At 43.1% G+C, this 25,049-nt stretch overlaps 1 protein-coding gene across 1 annotated transcript in view; it reads left to right on the top strand.

Annotated features, from left to right (window-relative positions):
* Positions 1-24,679, top strand: part of LOC142677665 (uncharacterized) — an 82,618-nt gene extending 57,939 nt beyond the window's left edge. The window contains exon 5 of the mRNA XM_075847277.1: positions 22,234-24,679. Within this exon, the coding sequence (XP_075703392.1) occupies positions 22,234-23,612 (1,379 nt within the window). The 3' untranslated portion in view covers positions 23,613-24,679. The remainder of the gene's footprint in view (positions 1-22,233) is intronic.
* The last annotated feature ends 370 nt before the right edge of the window (positions 24,680-25,049 follow it).

Here is a 25,049-nt window from a genome sequence, read left to right on the forward strand (position 1 = left end):
CTGAGATATGCGATGAATGTGCTGCAGCTGCACTTACACGCCAGTACCTGGTCATTGTTATTTTCCTGGTATAAGAAACTTGATCTCCTATTTTAAGCTGAGATAAATAATATAAACCTATATGGTGTCCACTATACTTTACAGTGCATTACCTTGCTTATGACGTGTATTTTTTTGCAGAGAAGCCTTGGGAGCGGGTTTTTTGTTTGACTATTTTATTTTGCATGCGCAGTAAGGCCATGTTTACACACAAACTCAAAAATGTCTGAAAATACGGAGCTATTTTCAAGGGAAGACTGCTCCTAATTTTCAGACGTTTTTTAAGCCACTCGCGATTTTCGCTGCGTTTTTTACGGCCGTTTTTGGAGCTATTTTTCTATAGTCTATGAAATGGCTGAAGAAGTGACGTGCACTTTTTCCCTAATGTTATTTCACGCGGCCGTTTTGATAAACGACCGCGAAAAAAACGGCCCGTCGGAACAGAACGTGTTTTTCCCATTGAAATCAATGGGCAGATGTTTGTAGGCGGTCTGCTTCCGATTTTTCAGCCGTTTTCTGGGACATTTACAGCCCGACAAACGTCTGAAAACACTGTGTGTGCACATACCCTAAGGCCCTATGCACACACACGTAAAAACGCCCGTAATTACGGGCCCATGGACCTCTATTGGCCACGGGTACCTCCCCGTATGCTTACGGGAAGGTGCCCGTGCCGTTAAAAAAAAAATATAAAACCGTTCCTATTTCAGGTCATAATTACGGCACGGGCAGGACCATAGAAGTCTATGGGGCTCCCGTAAGTACGGGTGACTATGTGTGTGCACCCGTAATTACGGGAGCGTTGCTAGGCGACGTCAGTGTATAGTCACTGTCCAGGGTGCTGAAAGAGTTAAGCGAGCGGCAGTAACTGTTTCAGCACCCGGGACAGTGACTTCCGATCACAATATACATCAACCTGTAAAAAAAAAAAAAGACGTTCATACTTACCCAGAACTCCCTGCTTCTTCCTCCAGTCCGGCCTCCTGGGATGACGTTACAGCCCATGTGACCGCTGCAGCCAATCACAGGCCAATTACAGGCTGCAGCGGTCACATGGACTGCCGCATCATCCAGGGAGGTCGGGCTGCATATCAAAAGAGGGACGCGTCGCCAAGACAATGGCCGGGTAAGTATGAATTTCTTTTACTTTTTCTGCGGAAAGGGCTGTCCCTTCTCCCTATCCTGCACTGATAGAGAGAAGGGGCTGCCGATTACTGCAGTGTAATTTTGCAGCGAAAACGTGCCCGTAAATACGGGTGGAATGCTGGTGACCAAGGACCCGTATTTATGCCAGTATTTACGGGAGGACAAAAATACGTTTGTGTGCATGAGGCCTTACTCCGGGATTTTACTTACACAATAAAATGAAGGGTTTGCACAGCCCACAGTTTAGATAAAGTCACGAGATTGTCCAGAGGGTTTCAAAAGCTGAATTGAAATAGTTGTTAGAAAGGCTTTGCAGCTGCAGGATCTCCATTACTCCAGAGGTCGTACTTACCATCATGATTGCCGGAAAGAACATTTCTTACGAACTAGAAGGGAAAAAGAAAGGAGATGCCGGTGTCCTGGCTTAATGTGGGGAGGAAGAAGTGAAAACGGAAATCCAAAAAATGTCTGCGGACAGAAAGAGTTAAAATCCTTCCAAACCTTCGCAAAACTAATGGAAGGTAAAAGTAAAGCCGACGCCAAGAGTCCAACCCGTGGCCCTAACACCCCTGTCCTGATACACAAGCTGAAGAGATGTTCAGGCGCTCCATTATATCCCAATACAAAATACATAAAACCGTCGTGTAAAAGGTCAAATAACTTACAGCTTCAAAAAGTCAAGAGGATAAAATCATTCCATATATAATTGGGAGGGACCAAAGTCAATCGATTTTTGCATGAAACTGAAAATAAACGAATAGACTAGAAATGAAAGAAAACCATTGCGTTCTAAACGGGCTGTGGATCATGTGACCTGTACGGCCAATAAAACACAACGATCAGATCCATTCACAACAATACTGTATAGTAATTGTGACGCACAAAGGGAGAACCAATCGCAAGGCAAAACCAGTCCGCCCATAAATACAAGGACTCCTATGTATATATAAAAATCATATGGCCGAAGAGTCGTGGCTCGAAAATAATATTAGGACTTTGTGTTCTAGACGACGCCAAACGTTCGTAACTAGAGCTGAAAAGTGCAAAAATGCCGGGACTAAGTTCATTATCTATATTTAATCCATGCGGATGCGAAGTCCCTATGAAATAGATCCAGGTCCCTCCTCCTCCTCCCTTTTTTTTTTTGTATTCGTTACCGGATTGCTGCGCAGCCAGTTTTTTACTTATTCCACCTCTTGGTCTTTTATGTGCGCTGTGATTCACCTTCTTATAATGTGCCAAAACACGGATTCTCCACCAGCTTTAATGTTCTATCTGGACTCCCTAATTCTTGGTTCACGCAGGGTTATATCTACATACTGGAGGCCAAAAGGTCACCCCCACGTGTTCACACCAAAATGATTTTAACAGACTAATTTTAATATAGTGTTTTGTAGTGTTCTTTAGGCTCCTCCTTACAACTATTACATAGTTACATAGTTACATAGTTACATAGTTAGTACGGCTGAAAAAAGACACATGTCCATCAAGTTCAACCAAGGGAAGGGAAAAGGAAGGAAAAATTTCTACACATAGGAGCTAATATTTTTTTGTTCTAGGAAATTATCTAACCCTTTTTTAAAGCCATCTATTGTCCCTGCTGTGACGGCTCCTGCGGTGTCTACTGTCCCTGCTGTGACGGCTCCTGCGGTGTCTCCTGTCCCTGCTGTGACGGCTCCTGCGGTGACTACTGTCCCTGCTGTGACGGCTCCTGCGGTGGCTATTCCATAAATTCACAGTTCTCACTGTAAAGAAGCCTTGTCGCCTCTGCAGCTTGAACCTTTTTTTCTCCAGACGGAGGGAGTGCCCCCTTGTTTTTTTAGGGGGTTTTACAAGGAACAGGATTTCACCATATTTTTTGTATGTGCCATTCATATATTTATATAAGTTAATCATGTCCCCCCTTAGTCTTCTTTTTTCAAGGCTAAATAGGTTTAATTCTTTCAATCTTTCCTCATAACTTAAATTCTCCATGCCCCTTATTAGCTTCGTTGCTCTTCTTTGTATTTTTTCCAACTCCAGGGCATCCTTTCTATGAACTGGAGCCCAGAACTGAACTGCATATTCTAGATGAGGCCTCACTAATGCTTTGTAAAGTGGCATTATTACATCCCTGTCCCGCGAGTCCATGCCTCTTTTAATACACGACAATATCTTGCTGGCCTTTGAAGCAGCTGATTGACACTGCATGCTGTTATTGAGTTTATGATTTACAAGTACACCCAGATCCTTCTCAACAAGTGAATCCCCCAGTGTAGCGCCCCCTAGGACATATGATGCATGCAGGTTGTTGGTACCAAGATGCATAACTTTACATTTATCTACATTAAACTTCATCTGCCAAGTGGACGCCCAAACACTTAGTTTGTTTAAATCTGCCTGTAATTCATGAACATCTTCCATAGTCTGAACTATATTACATAGCTTGGTGTCATCTGCAAAAATAGAAATAGTGCTATTAATCCCTTCCTCTATATCATTAATAAATAAGTTGAATAATAGTGGTCCCAGCACTGAACCCTGGGGTACACCACTTATAACCGGGGACCATTCAGAGAAGGAATCATTGACCACAACCCTCTGGATACGGTCCTTGAGCCAATTCTCAATCCAATTACAAACTATATTTTCTAAACCTATAGTCCTTAATTTACCCATTAGGCGTCTATGGGGGACAGTGTCAAATGCCTTTGCAAAGTCCAAAAACACTAAATCCACAGCGGCCCCTCTGTCTAGACTTCTGCTCACCTCTTCATAAAAACAGATTAGGTTAGTTTGACAACTTCTGTCCTTAGTAAAACCGTGCTGGCTGTCACTTATAATGCTATTTATTGTCACATAATCCTGTATATAGTCCCTCAATAGCCCCTCAAACATTTTCCCCACGATGGATGTTAAGCTTACTGGTCTATAATTACCCGGGGAAGACCTAGAGCCCTTTTTGAAAATAGGCACCACATTTGCCCTGCGCCAGTCCCTTGGCACTATACCAGTCACTAGAGATTCTCTGAATATTATGAAAAGGGGGACAGAAATAACTGAACTAAGCTCTTTAAGAATTCTAGGGTGTAACCCATCTGGTCCCGGAGCCTTGTGCACATTTATTTTATTTAATTTAGCTTGGACCATCTCTACATTCATCCAATTCAGTATATCAACTGATATATTAACAGCACCGGCACCGGCTACATCAGCTGCTCTTTCTTCTGTTGTATATACAGAGCGGAAGAACCCATTTAGTAACTGTGCCTTCTCTTGATCCCCTGTGATCAACTCCCCATTACCATTATCTAGGGGTCCTACATGTTCAGACCTGGGCTTTTTTGCATTTATATGCTTGAAGAATTTTTTAGGATTTGTTTTACTATCCTTGGCCACCTGCCTTTCATTTTGTATTTTTGCTAATTTTATTACATTTTTACAGATTTTATTAAGCTCTTTATATTTTACAAAGGCTACAGCTGTACCCTCAGATTTGTATTTTTTAAATGCCCTTTTTTTGTCATGTATTGCCCCTTTCACAGAAGGTGTAAGCCATGTGGGGTTTAATTTGAGTCGTTTATACTTATTACCTGTAGGAATAAATTTTGCACTATAATAACTCAAAGTAGATTTGAAAATCTCCCATTTATCATTTGTTCCATTATTTGACATTAGTTCTTCCCAGTCTATATCCTGAATTGCAGCCCTCATCCTGGGGAAATTGGCTTTCTTAAAATTAAATGTTTTTGCCCTCCCAGCCTGCGTTTGTTTTTTACAGTATAGGTAAAATGTAACTATATTATGATCACTGTTACCGAGGTTTTCACGAACATTGACATTCCCAACAAGATCTGCATTATTAGAAATGACCAGATCCAACAGAGCTTCACCTCTAGTCGGGTCTTCCACAAACTGGCCCATAAAATTTTCCTGCAACAGGTTGAGGAAATGTCTCCCCTTTGCAGTTGAAGCCGAACCATGACACCAATTAATATCCCGGAAATTAAAATCTCCCATTATCACTACAGTACCCGCCTGTGCAGCCCGCTCCATCTGTTTATATATCTGACCTTCCATCTCCTCAGTTATATTGGGGGGTCTATAGATTACACCAAAAGTAATTTTTTCAGTGTTTACCTCCCTTTCTAGTTCCACCCACAAGGTTTCAACCTCCTCACAGTCTTCACCCACTATTGTCTCTTTCACACTCGCCTTCATATCACTTCTCACATACAGACATACACCACCACCTTTCCTATTTGTCCTGTCTTTACGAAAAAGTGTAAAACCCTGTAGATTTACAGCCCAGTCATGTGAAGAGTCCAGCCATGTTTCAGCAACACCAACTATATCTATATTTTCTTCCAGTATCAAGGCCTCCAGCTCCCCCATTTTGCTTGCTAGACTTCTGGCATTTGTGAACATACACTTTAACTTGCCTGTCAGTTGTTCACTTTTATTATCAGAAATGTGATTTGACATTAATCGGTCCTTTTTATTTACACTGATGTTTTGTAACGAAAGGATCTCCTTATCTTGTTGTCTAGTCCTCTCCCCACATTCTGTTTCTCCCCCCACCAATATAGTCTGACCCCTCTCTAACCTGGCTACCCCTTTTTTTTCTACATTGACCTCCCTCCTCAGCCCTAGTTTAAATACTCCGCCACCCCAGCTAGAATTCTCTCCCCCAGCACAGCGGACCCCCTTCCATTTAGGTGCAAATCATCTGCAGAATACAGTTTGTACCCCAATGAAAAGTCAGCCCAGTGCTCTAGGAACCCAAATCCTTCTCCTCTACACCAAGACTTCAGCCATGCATTTAACTCCCTAAGCTCCCGCTGTCTTTCCTGTGAAGCGCATGGCACAGGCAGTATTCCTGAGAATACAACCTTGGAGGTCCTTCCCTTCAGCTTGTAGCCTAGTTCTTTAAAATTATTCTTAAGGCTCCTCCACCTACCATTTATTCTGTCGTTGGTACCGACATGGACCACGACAGCTGGATCATCACCAGCCCCTCCCAGCAATTTGTCCACCCGTTCCACCACATGCCGAACCCTGGCACCAGGGAGACAGCAAACCATTCGGTTGAGGCGGTCTTGGCGACAAATTATTCTATCCGTCTTCCTGATTATAGAATCCCCTACAACTATCAATTGTCTTGGCTTGCCTGCATTACCATCCCGCCGACTACTAGCTGGGCTGTTCTCCCGGCTGTTAGGGAGATCAGTATCCACTAGGGCTGCCTTTTCTGAGACTGACACCCTCGCATCATCACCCAACCTGGCAATTTTGCTTGGAATGCCAGAAACCGGATCGGCCTTCCTTGTCTTTGACCCCTTTCTACTGCCCCTAACTACATTAACCCAGCTACTTACCTGATCCTGCTCACCCATGTCTTCACCCTCCAGTTCTAACCCACTAACTGCATGCTCTGTGAGCAGCAAGCTCCGCTCAAAATTGTCTATCCTCCTCAGTGTTGCATTCTGCTCCTCCAGATCTCTAATACGAGCTTCCAGGTGAACAACATGCTCACATCTGCCACAGAGATATTCACCCTGGAACTCCGGCTCCAGTCGTGTATACATATGACAAACTGTGCACTGAAGAAAACCTCCAATCTTGCTATCCATTATCCAAGTTACACCAAAACAGCGAACAATTGTCAAAGAAAAAGAAGAGTACTTACTGGGGCTTCAACTCCTCTTTTCAACTCCGGTTTTAGAACTCCACTTAGTTCACAAGCCACTTAAACCACCAAGCTCAAAAATATTTTCAACTTTTTTTAAATAAGCGTAGGACATGCAGGCGAAGTGGGACCAATTACCCATTCGTAATTAATAATCTTCTAAATTCTTCAGTTTACCCACTCATATTGAGTAATAAAATCTATCATCCGAATTCTGTTGAATCGTTCCATCTGCTTTCGGGCACCGCATGTTCACGTTTTCGGTTTCATCTGTTCTCTGTAGCATCGGATTGCTTAGCAATAAGCCTCTTTTTGAGGATGCCGCCCTCTTCCTCCAAATCCTTTACCCTGGAACAGTTTCTTTTCATTTGTTGTGACTGACCCTTGGGGACATTTTTAAACCAATGCCTTAGTAGTGTCATTATACAGGGTGGGCCATTTATATGGATACACCTAAATAAAATGGGAATGGTTGGTGATAGTAACTTCCTGTTTGTGGCACATTAGTATATGGGAGGGGGAAACTTTTCAAGCTGGGAGTTGACCATGGCGGCCATTTTGAAGTCTGACATTTTGTATCCAACTTTAGTTTTTTCAATGGGAAGAGGGTCATGTGACACATCAAACTTATCGAGAATTTCACAAGAAAAACAATGGTGTGCTTGGTTTTAACGTTACTTTATTCTTTCATGAGTTATTTACAAGTTTCTGACCACTTATAAAATGTGTTCAAAGTGCTGCCCATTGTGTTGGATTGTCAATGTAACCCTCTTCTCCCACTCTTCACACACTGATAGCAACACCGCAGAAGAAATGCTAGCACAGGCTTCCAGTATCCGTAGTTTCAGTTGCTGCACATCTCGTATCTTTACAGCATAGACAATTGCCTTTAGATGACCCCAAAGATAAAAGTCTAAGGGGGTCAGATCGGGAGACCTAGGGGGCCATTCAACTGGCCCACGACGACCAATCCACTTTCCAGGAAACTGTTCATCTAGGAATGCTCGGACCTGACACCCATAATGTGGGGGTTCACCATCTTGCTGGAAAAAATCAGGGAACGTGCCAGCTTCAGTGCATGAAGAGGGAAACACATCATCATGTAGCAATTTCACATATCCCGTGGCCTTGAGGTTTCCATTGATGAAGAATGGCCCCACTGTCTTTGTACCCCATATACCACACCATACCATCAATCAGTCTTGGAGGGATCTATCCAATGTGGGTTCGTGTCAGACCAATAGCGGTGGTTTTGTTTGTTAACTTCACCATTCACAAAAAGTTTGCCTCATCACTGAATAAAATGTTCTGTGTAAACTGAGGGTCCTGTTCCAATTTTTGTTTTGCCCATTCTGTAAATTCAGTGCCTTGATCTGGGTCATCCTCGTTGAGATGCTGCAGCAGCTGGAGTTTGTAAGGGTGCCATTTGTGAGTAGCTAATATCCGCCGCAGGGATGTCCGTCTGATGCCACTCTCCAGTGACATGCGGCGGGTGCTACGCTGTGGGCTCTTGCTGAATGAAGCCAGGACAGCCACTGAGGTTTCTTCATTAGTGACAGTTTTCATGCGTCCACATTTGGGCAAATCCAACACTGAACCAGTTTCACGAAACTTGGCAAGCAGTTTGCAAACTGTAGCATGGGAGATGGGTGGTCTCGTAGGGTGTCTTGCATTGAAATCTGCTGCAATGACCCGGGTACTGCGTTCACCAGACATCAACACAATTTCTATCCGCGCCTCACGTGTTAACCTCTGCGACATGTCAATGGCTGTAAACAAAGAGAAGCTTGTAAATAACTCATGAAAGAATAAAGTAACGTTAAAACCAAGCACACCATTGTTTTTCTTGTGAAATTCTTGATAAGTTTGATGTGTCACATGACCCTCTTCCCATTGAAAAAACTAAAGTTGGATTCAAAATGGCCGCCATGGTCAACACCCAGCTTGAAAAGTTTCCCCCCTCCCATATACTAATGTGCCACAAACAGGAAGTTAATATCACCAACCATTCCGATTTTATTTAGGTGTATCCATATAAATGGTCCACCCTGTATTTCTGTAGATTTAAAGTAGGGATTTGTGAGATTTTCTCGACCTTCTATAGAAATGTTAAGGGCTGTGTACACCTTTGAAACCGTGTGGTGGTTTTGTTTTGTTTTTTTTTTTAAATCAAAATGTTGGCGTGTTTGGTGCAACTTTCTATATACGGTGGACATGCAGGACCCGCTGTCATTGAACCAGTCAGTCCCACTAAGCTGACGGATTCAGGTTTCCGCACTAGATACAGCTGCTCTATATACTGGATACAAAGCCGCTGTAAATCCAAAAAGTCAAAATCATTTTTAGTAAAATGTATTTAGAAAGTTGCACCAAAAGCCCAGCCAATTTTATAAAAAATATATATATATATATATTTATATATATATATAATATATATATTTTTTTTTATTGATCGAGAAAATTTGCACTTTCCGTTCTTCTTTCTTTACTGAAATTTCCATTTAATGTTATTTAATATATTCAAAGAAAATATCCAGAGATTTTGCCGTGACTCTTTTTACGCAAAAAATTTCCCCAATACCTTTTGGGCAAACTTTTTACGGCAGTCTTTTTTTTATAATATTCTCTGGGTTTTTCTTGCCACCATCTCGTCGTTCACAGTCTCAGTGTCTTCACTTTCTGAGATCCCCGGTATTCGTACGTTACTCCTTCGTGGCCCTATTTTTAGGTCATCTGGAGGTTCTTCTAGATTCCTGCAGTCTAACATGTAGATCTTGTATTTCATCTTCCGTGCGCTCATTTTCTGTTGCCTTCATTGATTCTTTGCTGCTGTGACTTTGTCAGCACCCGTTGGATCGCCTTACGAATTAGATCTGATAATTGGACAGCAGTTCTTGAGCTCCAGCTGTGGTTTCTGTTATTTTTATGGAGATTTGCTCCCCTCTCCTTTCCTTCTTTAGGTTGTGGTTTTCGGTGTGATCTTCAGGGATCTGGAGTCCCTCCTTTTTGTATCTGCTCTTTGTCGGTACGTTTTGGTCGTGTTCACGTTTTCCGGCATATCTACCTAAATAAAACACAAACAAAAGGTAGAAATCTCCCTTGCTTATTGTATTCTGTTAGTGAATCGGTGGTAGTTTCTTAAAGAGGTCATATCGTTCCAGAGATGTCTGACTGTTGTGTTGGCTCCCTATATGCTAATTTGCTTTAGTTGGCATATGCTGCGTGAACTACCCTGATTGGTCAGCATCAGAGGCAGAGAACCTACCTCCGCCCCGTTGGCTACCTTCAGCAAACTAGCATATAGGGAGCCAACACAGCAGTGGCCCATATCTCCGGAAGAAGGGGTAAAGGTGTCCAGGAAAAAACACCGCGCTGGAATCAGGGAGACCGCGCTATTCAGGTCAGTTAACCAGTTCAATTTATATGACGTAGGGACAGGTCCTCTGTAATTCCACAGAAATGTCCTTCAGGAATTGTCATTATTCCAAGTCCTTTAGAGAGTATTCTACATGGATGGTATCCCCTCTATTAGACGGGCAAGTCTTTCACGTATTATCTGGGGTATTCTCAATGCCATTCAGTAATATCCATAGAGCACGCGTCTGGTATTATCTCATTTATATGTCCGTGCTACAGTCCTTTAAATAATCATCGATATTTGTTAAGCCCGTTCAGCAACTAATAACTTGACGCTGTCCTTAGCTCATCAGAGGGTCAGCCAATATTGTGGCTCTTTCCGCTTTTCTCCCCTCTTTGTAGCTTTAGGTCAGTCAAGTGGTTTGTAGGATTATTACGTTCCACTTCAGATCATGAGGCATCCAAGAATGTTTAAATCCCGTCGGGAGATGGTCCTGACACGTGCCGTACCTCTGAGCCCAGCGGCCTGTGCGCCCAGGCTTTCTTATAATACTTGTTCATGCAACTCATTATATATGCGCAGACTCTTGCCGTTCTGTTTCACACAGAGTCTCACAACAACAAAATGCAGTCCGTGCCCTTATTTTGTCCGTGCAGCGGGCCCTATAGCTGACCTCACGCTGCTCAGTAGACCGCTCAACGGTAAACCGGGCTGACCAGTTCCACCAACAGACAGAAGTGTAGCCGAATGGTGGGGTTAACCCCCCCCCCCCCATACACGCTACCGTGTTCCAAGGCTATTCTAGCGAGGGGGGGCGGGAGTGTGTGCCGTCATCAGGCACTAGACCGGAAGGCCAGAGCTGTTAACCGGTTAATGTATTGCAGATAACAAAGGTTAAGGACTGGCCTGTTTTACAGCTAAATGAACAGAGCAAATTTCACAATTTTGCTATGCGCTTATTTAGATGATTATAACTCTGCAGGTGAATAAAGTTCATCTTTGAATTTTACACTCTTTTTAAAGGACAGATAGGGCTTGGTTTTAGGGGCATTTGTCAGTATATATCATTTTAATTTTTTTCTCTAAAGTGGGCAAAATTGGAAAAAATTCAAGAATTTAGCAATTGCGTCAGTTTATTCTAGTATTTTTCACACATAATATGGACCACGGACAAAATTAATCTCCTTTCACATTCTGCCACTTCTCCCGTGCAGGGGGATACCACATATGTGGCCTTATTTATCACATAGAGGTGTAGGAGGGCGGACGATAGAAGAAGATTATTTCACAAATCGCTTTTTTTCAAAGCTGGTTTTACAAAACTCAACAGAGTTTCTATAACACGTCCAAAATATCTGCTCTTGAAGCCGAGATCCCAAAATATTCATCTAGGGGTATAATGGGAATTTATTTTTTGGGGTTTTCTAAAATAAGAAATTGCAGGTTTATGCAAATGGAGCAGATGAACTTTAGAAAACATCAAACATGACATCCACCCCCCCCCCCCCCCAACCATTCCCTCCCTCACCCTTGGAGTAAAATCAGGGGAAAAATAAAAAAGTAATGTAGGGCAAATATATTTTCAACTAATTAACTAAAATCTAATAATTTAGAACAGTGTGGTATTTTTTTTAAAACATGGGTGAAGCACAGGCCTGGTTGTGAGGGACAGAAATATCGGGACTCTTTGCGGTGCCGTCTTTTCTGCAGACGCGGCACTTTTTCTGGGTTTTGCTTCTGGTTGGTGTTGGGGGAATCCGACTGATGAAGTGTCTTTCAGTCGGTCGCGTGACATCCTCAGACTGGGGGCATTCTCTGGTGTCCTGAACATCAAATATGAGGCCTTCAATAACTTTCTCCTGGAAATCCAGGTATGTGTCTCTGCCTCTGTTTTTTTTTTTATAGAGCACACATGAGTTGTGGATTTGCCGCCTGTAGAAGATAAATGGATACTTTTTTGTACCAGGTTTTTGTTTTTCGCTTCACTAAATAGGGCTGTAAAACCCGGTCGCTTAAATCCCTCCCCCCCCCCCGATGTACGTGTTATATTCGGACACGCTCACTGGTTTGTGCTGGTCCGATGTCACCCCTCTTTCCCTCACTGCCACTGTTCCTGCGGTATGAATCGTGCTTAGCACATTCACATCTTTGCAATCCCTGTACTTGACCGCCAGCAATTCCTCAGATGCACAAGCACAGGAATGCCCCATTACCATGCGCTTCCCCACTAATTGCTGCGGAAAACCAATTCGGTTTTTGTACATGGTACCACATGCCCCAGTCCTTGCAGCATGTAAATGCCTAAACAGGGGCACACTGGAATAAAAATTGGTGAAGCAGAGGCTGCATTATCTCCCACATGATCTTACTGCTGGTGGAAAGATCAGGGGGGCATCCAGGAACATTTATTGAGCGGTCCCGCCCTTCATAAATCCTGAAGGCGGTGGTATATCCTGACCCGCTGGTATATCCTGACCCGCTGGTATATCCTGACCCGCTGGTATATCCTGACCCGCTTTCACACAATTTGTGGAGCTTAACGCCATATCTTGCCCTTTTGGAAGGTAGATATTGGTGAAAGCGAAGTCTTCCATGGAAGTTGAGGAGGGATTCGTCCACACTTACATTCTGCTCAGGGGTGTAAAGTTGCAGGAATAAATTATTGAGGGAATTTATCAGTAGTCATTTTGAACAACTGATCCTGGTTTGCATCGGTACTTGGGGGGAGGGGGGGGCCTGTGCATTGTCATTGAAGTGGAGGAACCTCATTATTGTCTCATAACGAGACCTGGGCATTACTGCAGGATACACTGGGGTGGCTTGGGCAGGTCTTGTTGACCATTAAGACCTAATGGAGGGCTTTTTGACAATACCCATATTTAGGGTGAGCCCCAAATTTTTTTTTAATTCCTGCAAATTGTTGGGCGTCCAATCTCTGGCATGGGTGGATGAAGGTTTGTGCCTTATATACTGAGCGGCATATAAATTAGTTTTGTGGACAATCATATTTAGGAGGTCGTCCGTAATAAATAAATGGAAGTAATCCATTTGGACAAAATTTGCATAGTCCACAGTTATGCCAGGAGTGGCAGTAAATCCGTGGATTCTAGGCCTAAAAGATGGGGCAGGTGCCCATACAAGAGCCTGAACTAGGGGGACCAGGCTGTCCCGTGCTACAGCGCTACTAGTCCCTACGCTTCCATGTTCTGCAGTTTCAACTGCTTCAGTGTGTGTGTGTGTGTGTGTGTGTGTGTGTGTGTGTGTGTGTGTGTGTGTGTGTGTGTGTGTGTATATATATATATATATATATATATATACATACATACATACATATACAGTGAAGGAAATAAGATAGATTATATATTAAAAAAAAACTGAAAATCAAATTGTCAAAATGATATATATTTATTTGCATTGTGCACAGAGAAATAAGTATGTGACCCCCCGACCAACCATTAAGAGTTCAGCCTCCTCCAGACGAGTTATACGCTCCAAATCACCTTGGTGCCTGCATTATAGACAGCTCTTACATGGTCACCTGTATACAAGACTCCTGTCCACAGACTCAATGATCAGTCTGACTCTAACCTCTACAACATGGGCAAGACCAAAGAGCTTTCTAAGGATGTCAGGGACAAGATCATAGACCTGCACAAGGCTGGAATGGGCTACAAAACCATAAGTAAGACGCTGGGTGAGAAGGAGACAACTGTTGGTGCAATAGTAAGAAAATGGAAGACATACAAAATGACTGTCAATCCACATCGATCTGGGGCTCCATGCAAAATCTCACCTCGTGGGGTATCCTTGATCCTGAGGAAGGTGAGAGCTCAGCCCAAAACTACACGGGGGGAACTTGTTAATGATCTCAAGGCAGCTGGGACCACAGTCACCAAGAAAACCATTGGTAACACATTACAATCCTGCAGTGCCCGCAAGGTCCCCCTGCTCAAGAAGGCACATGTACAGGCCCGTCTGAAGTTTGCAAATGAACATCTGGATGATTCTGAGAGTGATTGGGAGAAGGTGCTGTGGTCAGATGAGACAAAAATTTAGCTCTTTGGCATTAACCTAACTCGCCGTGTTTGGAGGAAGAGAAATGCTGTCTATGACCCAAAGAACACCGTCCCCACTGTCAAGCATGGAGGTGGAAACATTATGTTTTGGGGGCAGTGGCGTAGCTGTAGGGGTCGCAGCGGTCGCAGTTGCGACCGGGCCCCTAAGCCTGAGGGGCCCACGGGCCCCCCTCGCCACACTTAGTGTCCGTATCATTGCTTCTTAGATAAAATCGATCTTTACACAGCGCAGGTGCAGCAGCGTGTGTACTCCCCCTCCCTTCTTGTGCTCTGAGGCACTGGATTGGAGGAGACAGGAGGAGGAGTCTAGATACACACACTGCCGCACGCTGTGTAAGGAAAAAGCTCATGTCTCATCGCAGCTCGTTTCCCCCACATCCATGTGAGTTCTGGACAGGCGTTACTCATGCAGTTACATTGTCTTTAGTGTTTTTCCCTATACTGTTTGATCTTTGCTGTCTCTCTCTGTTCTTTCTATCCTGCAAATAGAGGACAGAACGGGAGGATTCAGCAGTGAGAGCAGCGCAGACAGAACACTGATAAGCGGTTACTGAGGGTCATAATTCATTACAGGACAGCTCAGCCTCCAGTTATCGGGAAGACACTGATAAGGGGGCTAGAGGTTACTATGGGTCATGAATGATTGCACATTACTGGAGGTCTGGAGCTGTGCTGTAATGTGAAGCACACAGCTCTGCTATGCCAGTGTCCATTGGAAACTATAAAAAATAAAGAGGCTGCTCCTAAAGGTTTATAAAGTTGTTTTTTTTGCCAGAATCATAAATTACCACCTATCCTTAGGATAAGTGATCATTTTGTTTTCGCTGGGACACCCACCAATCATGAGAACTGGGGTTCCAAACCCCCCCCCCCATTCCTCCTCACTGTAAGCAGGACATTGAATGGAGCAGTGATCGTGCATGCACTCTACTTGCTCCATTCAAAGTCTATTTACGTCATTGTCATAGACCGTGAATGGTGCGGCGGGCGTATGCTCAACAGCCGCTCCATTCAAGCTCCTCTTTACTGCAGGGGTGCAGTGAGGAGGCTCAGAGGGTTTGGGACCCCTGGTCTCTCGATCGCCTCCAGCAATAAGAGAATGATCAAATATACTGTGGATAGGTAATAATTTATGATTCTGGGAAAACCATTTTAAATATGTTGCAATTAATAAAATTTATCAACTGCCCAGGTGGAATTTATCCTGTGTAGGAGGACATAGGGGGCAGCAATCCCTTTGGGGGGGGGGGGGCAAAAAAGTTAAAAAGTTGGTATTGTGGCTGTATAAGGCACAAAGGAGGGTATTACTGTGGGGCACAAAAAAGGCATTATGATTTTGTGGTGGGGGCACTATTACTTTGTAGGGAACAAAAGGGGGCACTAGTACAGTTTGGGGCACAAATGGGGCCACTATTAAGGTGGAGGGGGCACTAAGAGGGCTATTGGGGCTAGCAGCATAATTTGTAGTTTGTGTGAAGAGACAAGTTGTGGCTGGAAGAAGTCATGCCGGTCTGGCCTGGATAGAGTAGAAAAGGGAAATCGGGATACAACTGTAGTGTATTAATTTTTCACTGTGTAGAGCTGGTATATGACCTTTATTTGGTGAATTCATTATTTAGGTATACTATCATACATAGAACTGCGCCGCTTTAAGCCTGCCGTGTTATAAAAGTTGTTTTATTCGTCTCTGATGTATATATTTTTGTTTTGAGGGGTTACTTTAGAGACCCAGTAATGCAGCTGAAAGTTAGAGAGAAGATGCGTAGGGGGGCCCAAACTGAAAGTTTGCACCTGGGCCCATGAGCCTTTAGCTACGCCCCTGTTTGGGGGTGTTTCTCTGCTAAGGGCACAGGACTACTTCACCGCATCAATGTGAGAATGGATGGAGCCATGTACCGTCAAATCCTGAGTGACAACCTCCTTCCCTCCACCAGGACATTAAAAATGGCTTTTGGCTGGGTCTTCCAGCACGACAATGACCCGAAACATACAGCCAAGGCAACAAAGGAGTGGCTCAAAAAGAAGCACATTAAGGTCATGGAGTGGCCTAGCCAGTCTCCAGACCTTAATCCCATCGAAAACTTATGGAGGGAGCTGAAGATCCGAGTTGCCAAGCGACAGCCTCGAAATCTTAATGATTTACAGATGATCTGCAAAGAGGAGTGGGCCAAAATTCCATCTAACATGTGTGCAAACCTCATCATCAACTACTAAAAACGTCTGACTGCTGTGCTTGCCAACAAGGGTTTTGCCACCAAGTATTTAGTCTTGTTTGCCAAAGGGATCAAATACTTATTTCTCTGTGCACAATGCAAATAAATATATATAATTTTGACAATGTGATTTTTTTTTTTTTTTTTTTATAATCTATTTCTCACTGGTCAAATTAACCTAGCCTAAAAATTCTAGACTGTTCATGTCTTTGACCGTGTGCAAACTTACAAAATCAGCAAGGGATCAAATACTTCTTTCCTTCACTGTATATATATATATATCTACACTACCACTAACAAAAAAAATAAACCACTATTGCTATATATATTATATATATGTGGATATATATATAATTATATATTCCCTACCTGCCTATTCTAATAGAATAAAAGATAAATGGATAGATTGTATAGATAGAAATTTATCTATACAGAGAATGTTTTATAGTGTAACTATGTTTTTTGTAACTGTAATCTTCTGGCAGCAATTCTCTTGAGTCTCTTCTTCTCACACTGAAACAATGTTTGAGGAGAAGAAAAGTGGCAGGAGATTTGCTGACAGAAATATCAAAATAAAACATGTGGTCGCTGTGATAGGTTTTCACAGCGACCACATGTTCAGGGACCATCAGATTGGTCCCTGATACTCTGCCCAGAGCTGTTGGTAACAGCGTGGGCACAGGGCTGTGTGCACGCAATCACGTGCACACTGTATTATACGTACAAATGCATGTGATTGCTGTGATTGGTTGTCACAGCGATCACATGTTCAGGGGCCAAAAGATTGGCCCCTGACATTCTGCCCAGTGCCCATGGCTGTTAGCAACAGCCAGGGCACAGAGCTGTGTGCACGCGATCGCGCGTGCACAGTATCTGAAGTGCCGTAAAAATACAGCCAGCGGTCGGGAACCTGTTAAAGAAAGAAGCGCCTCATGGTGCAGAAATCCTAAAGACAATGGAGATAATAAACACAGGTGTAAGAGTAATCCTCACCTGGGATAGTGGGGCGGTATCCAGGCACAACACCGATTAAGCAATGATGTAGTAGCCGCTGCTTTCTAGCTGGCGGGACAACGAGGCTCCACCGCATTGTTTTGCATTCAAATAGGAGAAAATTTGGAAGCCAAATAGCGCTACTTCATGAAGATAAACGGCCATCAAACTCCGTAGTAGTATTCAGCCTTTTAATGAGGTGACGCGTTTTCAACATCGGAGCGGCGTCTTCATCAGACCGTATACGTAAAAAAACTTAGACTGTGGTTTCTAAACATAAAAAGACGCCAAATCGACTCGTAGTGACATCAGGAGTGACCGTTGCAACAGCCACCCAGAGATGCATAAGAAAAGTGTAGTTCACAAGAACGGTACAAACCGTAATGGGCAGTCGTTAAACACCAACCCATCCAATACGTAGACGTAGAATATAGTACTTAAAAAAGGAAGATGTGGGGGTAGAATGAATTCAATTGTTTATTTAAAAAGAAAAACATGTACGTATGTGGCAGGGGAAAAGGAATCCGTGCGTCTGGTGCTAATGTACCGGTGATGGAGATCTGCCCGACCCAGAACCGCGGACGACACTGTGGGGGGGGGGGGCAGCGTGATTGGGCATGTTGCACTGTTCTCACGTATATCAACCCTGAGATCGGAGCGCAGGAACGGACGTCGACTTATGTCATTGATTGGGTACCCCCTCTCACTCTGCCACCAGAGTCCAGTGGTCGGGCCAGCCCCAGGTTTCCATGGTACAGAGACGCTGGCTCACCTGATACGCTGGGAGCCATTCAATCAGGGGATAGCAAACAGCCAAGCCCCTAGTTCTCATGGGGACGGGTAGCGAGCAAGCTGAAAGAAACGCTAACGTGGAGGAAAAAAAAGATACTGACAGGAGGAAATAGGGAAAATGTAAGACGCTGTATATAAATATATATAAATGGGACACTGACATGGGGAATAAAGGGCTAGTAAATAAATATATAGAAATGACATACCGTAGTTTATTGTTAATTGAATAAACACATTCATTTTTTTTTAAAAAAACAAAACTTTTATTACAAAAATTTTGGTAAATAGAAATAAATTAGAATACGAGTATAGAAATATAAATTGTCGGTAAAAAGGCAATCCATGTATTAGGACAGAAAAAAAATCAATTACCGGCTCATTCATAAATAAGATCTTTCATTCCGTGGAGGCGGCGGGAGATCTCTACAGTGATTGCTCAATATACTTAGTCAGACCATGCGGCTGTAAATGGGACTGGTTGTAAGTCCAATAATTTTGATGTTGCCTAAGTTTGCCAAATCTGTTAGGGGTGGAACTAGCCATTTGTTCAATGGGCGTAATACTGATGCACTGAAGTCGTTATTGTGAGCAGTCGCACAACGTTGTGCTACACTGTGCTTTATAAAACCACTCCGTCTGCTTATTAATCTGACTCCTCAGTTGTGGGATAGTCCGCACGATGTGTTGAAGGTTACAGGGACACTAATAAGCGCACCACAAAGTCGGACTCAAAATTTAAAAATGTTCTAATTGGAAAGCGCACCGGAGTCCATAATGATTGAAGGGATGTTGCTCTATGAGTGACGTTAAGACAACATAATCATTGAGATTTGCTGCAGTGATCTGAGCCTCCCAGGCTAGGAAATAATTTCACTGATCTAGTTTTTGACTGTCTGTCCACTCGGAGCCGGTAAATGTGTAATATGTGGGTACATATTACTGAATGGCCCACACCTCAAAGACATTCTAAGAAACCCGAGATGACGTCTAGAAGGTCAACTACCCTCAGGGAAAAAACACTGCACACCAACACATAAACCTCTTCTAACCCGTGACATGTGTCAGAAGGAGCGTCGTGGTGGAGGGAGCGTCATGTTTTGGGGCTGCTTTGCTGCCTCAGGGCCTGAACGCCTCGCGTTAATTGAGGGAACTCTGAATTCATAGGTATAGTTACATAGTTAGTACGGCTGAAAAAAGACACATGTCCATCAAGTTCAACCAAGGGAAGGGAAAAGGGAAGGAAAAATTTCTACACATAGGAGCTAATATTTTTTTGTTCTAGGAAATTATCTAACCCTTTTTTAAAGCCATCTACTGTCCCTGCTGTGACGGCTCCTGCGGTGTCTACTGTCCCTGCTGTCACGGCTCCTGCGGTGTCTACTGTCCCTGCTGTGACGGCTCCTGCGGTGGCTATTCCATAAATTCACCGTTCTTACTGTAAAGAAGCCTTGTCGCCTCTGCAGCTTGAACCTTTTTTTCTCCAGACGGAGGGAGCGCCCCCTTGTTTTTTGAGCGGGTTTTACAAGGAACAGGATATCACCATATTTTTTGTATGTGCCATTAATATATTTATATAAGTTAATCATGTCCCCCCTTAGTCGTCTTTTTTCAAGGCTAAATAGGTTTAATTCTTTCAATCTTTCCTCATAACTTAAATTCTCCATGCCCCTTATTAGCTTCGTTGCTCTTCTTTGTATTTTTTCCAACTCCAGGGCATCCTTTCTATGAACTGGAGCCCAGAACTGAACTGCATATTCTAGATGAGGCCTCACTAATGCTTTGTAAAGTGGCATTATTACATCCCTGTCCCGCGAGTCCATGCCTCTTTTAATACACGACAATATCCTGCTGGCCTTTGAAGCAGCTGATTGACACTGCATGCTGTTATTGAGTTTATGATTTACAAGTACACCCAGATCCTTCTCAACAAGTGAATCCGCCAGTGTAGCGCCCCCTAGGACATATGATGCATGCAGGTTGTTGGTACCCAGATGCATAACTTTACATTTATCTACATTAAACTTCATTTGCCAAGTGGACGCCCAAACACTTAGTTTGTTTAAATCTGCCTGTAATTCATGAACATCTTCCATAGTCTGAACTATATTACATAGCTTGGTGTCATCTGCAAAAATAGAAATAGTATATGAAACATTTTATAGGAAACTGTAGGGGAAGTGGGCCTTGACCTCAAGCTGAATAGACGTTGGGTGATGCAACGAGACGCTGACACAAAACACACAAGTAAAGAATGGCGGAAAAAAATGTGTTTAGGAATGGCCAAGTCCTGAACTTAACCCTATAGAGATTCAGTGGCGGGACCTGCTGAGCTGTGCACGCAAAGCCCCTCCGAAATATTCATGCACTGAAACACATGTGCAGGAAGGAGTGGTCGAAAAATCTGCAGTCTAATGCAAATCTTATTTTGCAGCTGCAGGAAAAGTGAGAGGAAGGTGATTGCTGCTAAAGTGGGAACTACAGGTCATTAAAATGGATTAGAAGTGGATGTTTACTTAACGTGCTTTATAAAAGATGCAGAGTACAACTGTTTGTATTTTATTACTTTAGATTGTTAGTTATCGAAGTAATAATTATTATAGACCATCACAATCGGACCAACGTTTATTAGAAATCAATGCAGAAATCCAGATAATTCCATAGGGTTTACTTTTTCTTGCAGTTGTAGCTGAGAATCCTGGACTTTATCATGGATACATTTACGTGTAATACAAAGTTTTATAAGGCCGTGAACACACATGCTGTTTTTGATGCAATTTTTAAGTTAAAGCCAGGAGCCTATTTAAAGGGAACCTGTCACCAGCATTTTAGGTATCAAGCCAGCAATACCTTGTGAAAGTGGGTGAAAAATCATTGTTAGCTAACCTATAAATATGTTCTAAGTAAGCTCTGTACCTTTAGTATTCAGTTTTTCAGTGGTCCCGAGCTGTATGCAAAAGAGTTAAATCTTCACTCAAAGAGTCAGAATTTCATTCCTCTGTGTTTCAGAGTTGACTCCGCCTCCTTGTTTTTGATTGACAGCTTCTCTCACTCCATTTCACATGAAATCCCACGCTTGCGCATTGAGACACTAAAGCAGCTGTTCACACATTATTTTACTGCGCATGCTCGGTGCTCAGTGTGACGTCATCAAATGCCGTCGGTTCTTCTCCTAATCCAGCGCCTGTCTCCTGACAGCACAGTGAACGAAGCAGTGCACAGCATCCCGACACTTGGAGTGAGGTCCTGCGGCCGAAGAGGAGGTAAGTTTAATTTTAGTGTCTTACTGATGGGTTGGGGTCCGACACCCCCGCCAATCAGCTGTTTTGAAGGGGTTGCAGCCGCTCATACGAGCGCTACTTCCGCTTCATTCTGTTCACTGTCTCACACTGAATCGCTGACACTGACGTGTCAGCGATTCACAGTATGACATACGATCAGGAAAGGGGGTGTGCACCCGTGCGGCGCATGCGCAGTTAACTATTTCTGTATGAATGAAGCAGGGAAGGGTGGTGAAGCACGCAAGCGCGATATTTGTAACGAGATTTCGGCATTTAGGGCTGGACAGGTGGTGTAAGTGGGCGGGGTTAAGATCCTCCGTCACAAAGTAAAAATAAATTACCATAAAATGCGGTAAAAGTTTAAATTACAATATTTCGGGCAAGAGGAGGACATGAGGAGAGAAGAACAGATAAATTAACTATGGACAGCTGTGGTCACTGAGGGGTCAGGAGGTTTTATAAGGTAAGATGTTGATGACAGGATCCCTTTAAAAGGGTTAGGAAATCTAAAGAAAGGACAGATAACTTCTGCTGGATCCACTTCTGGCTTTGGTTAAAAAACAAACAAACAAAAAAATACACCTAAAGTTGCATGTTTGTTTCCTAACGAATAGGATTGTTATACATTTGTCTACTGTATGGTCATGAAATCCATTTTTAATCCTAACAGAAAATCCCATTATGAACGCTGAAGGAAACTTCCTGTTACCACTAAAGTATAAAGTAGAAGATGAAGAGATCATGCAGCAATTCACAGGAGAAAACATCATTACCCTTAATGTACATCCAGGATTTCACAGTACAGATCTATCGTATAATCCCGCTGATTATGAGGAACCTTCTCCTGATCACTCACAGATTGTTACCACAAGCATAAGTCAGAATGGGGGTCAAGGGTTTCAATGTGGCGAATTTACACAAATAATTCACACAGAGGAGAAGCCATTCTCCTGTTTAGAATGTGGAAAATGTTTTGCAAATAAATCACATCTTGCTAGGCATGAGAGAAGTCACACAGGGGAGAAGCCGTATTCCTGTACAGAATGTAGGAAATGTTTTATAAATAAATCGCATCTTGTTAGACATCAGAGAAGTCACACAGGGGAGAAGCCGTATTCATGTTCAGAATGTGGAAAATGTTTTATTACTAAAGCGAAACTTAGGAATCATCAGAGAACTCACACGGGGGAGAAGCCATACTCCTGTTCAGAATGTGGGAAACGGTTTATAACAAAATCAAATCTGGTTAGGCATGAGAGAAGTCACACTGGGGAAAAGCCACATTCATGTTCAGAATGTGGGAAATGTTTCATGAATAAATCACATCTGTTTAGACATGAGAGAAGTCACACAGGAGAAAAGCCACATTTATGCTCAGAATGTGGGAAATGTTTTATAAGTAAATCACATCTTGTTATACATGAGAAAAGTCACACAGGAGAGAAGCAATTTCCATGTTCAGAATGCGGGAAATGTTTTACAGAAAAATCAATTCTGGTTATACATGAGAGAAGTCACGCAGGGGAGAAGCCATATTCATGTTCAGAATGTGGGAAATGTTTTACACATAAATCAAGTCTTGTTATACATGAGAAACGTCACACAGGACAGAAACTTTTTCCATGTTCCGAATGTGGGAAATGTTTTATAAATAAATCAAATCTTGTCACACATCAGAGAATTCACACAGGAGAGAAGCCGTATCCATGTTCACGATGTGATAAATGTTTTAGAAGTAAATCACATCTTGTTATACATGAAAGAATTCACACAGGGGAGAAACCATATCCATGTTCAGAATGTGGCAAATGTTTTATAAATAAATCAAATCTTGTTAAACATGAGAAAACTCACACAGGGGAGAAGCCATATTCATGTTTAAAATGTGGGAAATATTTTACAGATAAATCATATCTTGTTAAACATGAGCGAATTCACACAGGAGAAAAGCCATATTCATGTTCAGAATGCGGGAAATGTTTTACAGATAAATCAAACTTTGTTAGACATGAGAAAATTCACACAGGAGAAAAGCGGTTTCCATGTTGAGAATGTGGTAATTGGTTTACACACATCTGTAAGGAGGGTGAACGAAGTACTCCCCCCCCCCCCATTTGCAGCCTCTAGACTGTATGTATTGTTTTTTGTTATGGTTGCCTGTCGCTTTAAAAGGACTGTAAAGTTGCGAAGGCTGCTCGTGTGTTTATTGCTTATGTTGTATTGCACTGTATATATGTTACTTTTGTCTTGCAGGTCCTCTGGAGGGACAGGCTGCTTTGCTTTGTGGCACTGTCATATGCGCAGAGCTATCACTGTACAAAGGAATAAAAGGGTTTTGGGGGATAGTGCATTGCCTGCGTGAGTGGTTAGCACTGGAAAGTCTGCTCGGGCTGTGAAAATTGCCAAAAAAAACTATTGTAATGGGCTTCGTTAAGTTACAGAGTAAATTATGACAGGGCAGCTCCAACAGGATTTATTGTATCCAATGCTGACAGAACAGGTTGCCTTCCACGCAGGAACAACACACAGTCCACAAAATCAGGTAATCACAGGAAACTTCTCCCATGAAGGTCTAAATCCAGAACTCCCATCCTCCCAGGTCAAGCCCTTATATACCCCTAAAGAGGATGGGGAGCTTGGCAGTTACTAGTTTCCATTAGCGGAGAGGAATGCATTCTTCATCAGGTAGTGGACAATCAGATGAGTCGCAGTCACAATGCATAAAGTGCCCTCAGTGTCCCGTCTCCACAGGGGATCATCAGGAGGCACCGCCATAACACAGGTGCAGACCAGCAAACCAAGCAGATCCAAACCCCCCCCCCCCCTCCCACGGTGTTCTCATGCTGGGTGTGGCAGAGAATAGTTGGGCAATACACAACAGTACAAAGGCCAAAACTCACAAACATAAAAAATACAAATTAAAGTCAATGTTATAATAAATCATGGTTTACAATAAACCACACATAATGCACCAGCACAAAAGCTCCCCTCATATAATAAGTGAGCTGGCCATGTGACTACCTCACTCATGAGCCACTTATTGCAGTTCGGTAGGAACAGTCCACAGGTTGTAAAGAATGTCCAATGCACAGTTATATCTGGCGCAAAGAGCAATGTCTGGAAACACAATCACAAGGTTCAAGAAATGTCTACAAGAGCCCCACGTCATCTGTTCGTTTTGGAAGACCTGATTCGGTGGCTTCCAGGACAGTCCAGCCCGTGAGATAGAGTCTCTGGGGTCAGGAGGTTTCTTGGGACTTTTATCCAGTCTACAGGTTTTTGCAGACTCCGCATGGTCCATCCAGACACTTTCCTCCCCACTGCATCCCACCACATTATATTGGGTAATGCTGGCCTACTATCTGACCCATCACCCAGGCAAAGATCATACCAGAAAATACAGTCAGTGTTGTAGTGAGTCCTGAGAATTTGGTGGCAGAAGATGGGGAGATAGAAGTCCAATCGGTTTGAGAAAACAATGACCAT

Source organism: Rhinoderma darwinii (assembly GCF_050947455.1).
Source record: "Rhinoderma darwinii isolate aRhiDar2 chromosome 2 unlocalized genomic scaffold, aRhiDar2.hap1 SUPER_2_unloc_44, whole genome shotgun sequence".
NCBI lineage: Eukaryota > Metazoa > Chordata > Amphibia > Anura > Rhinodermatidae > Rhinoderma > Rhinoderma darwinii.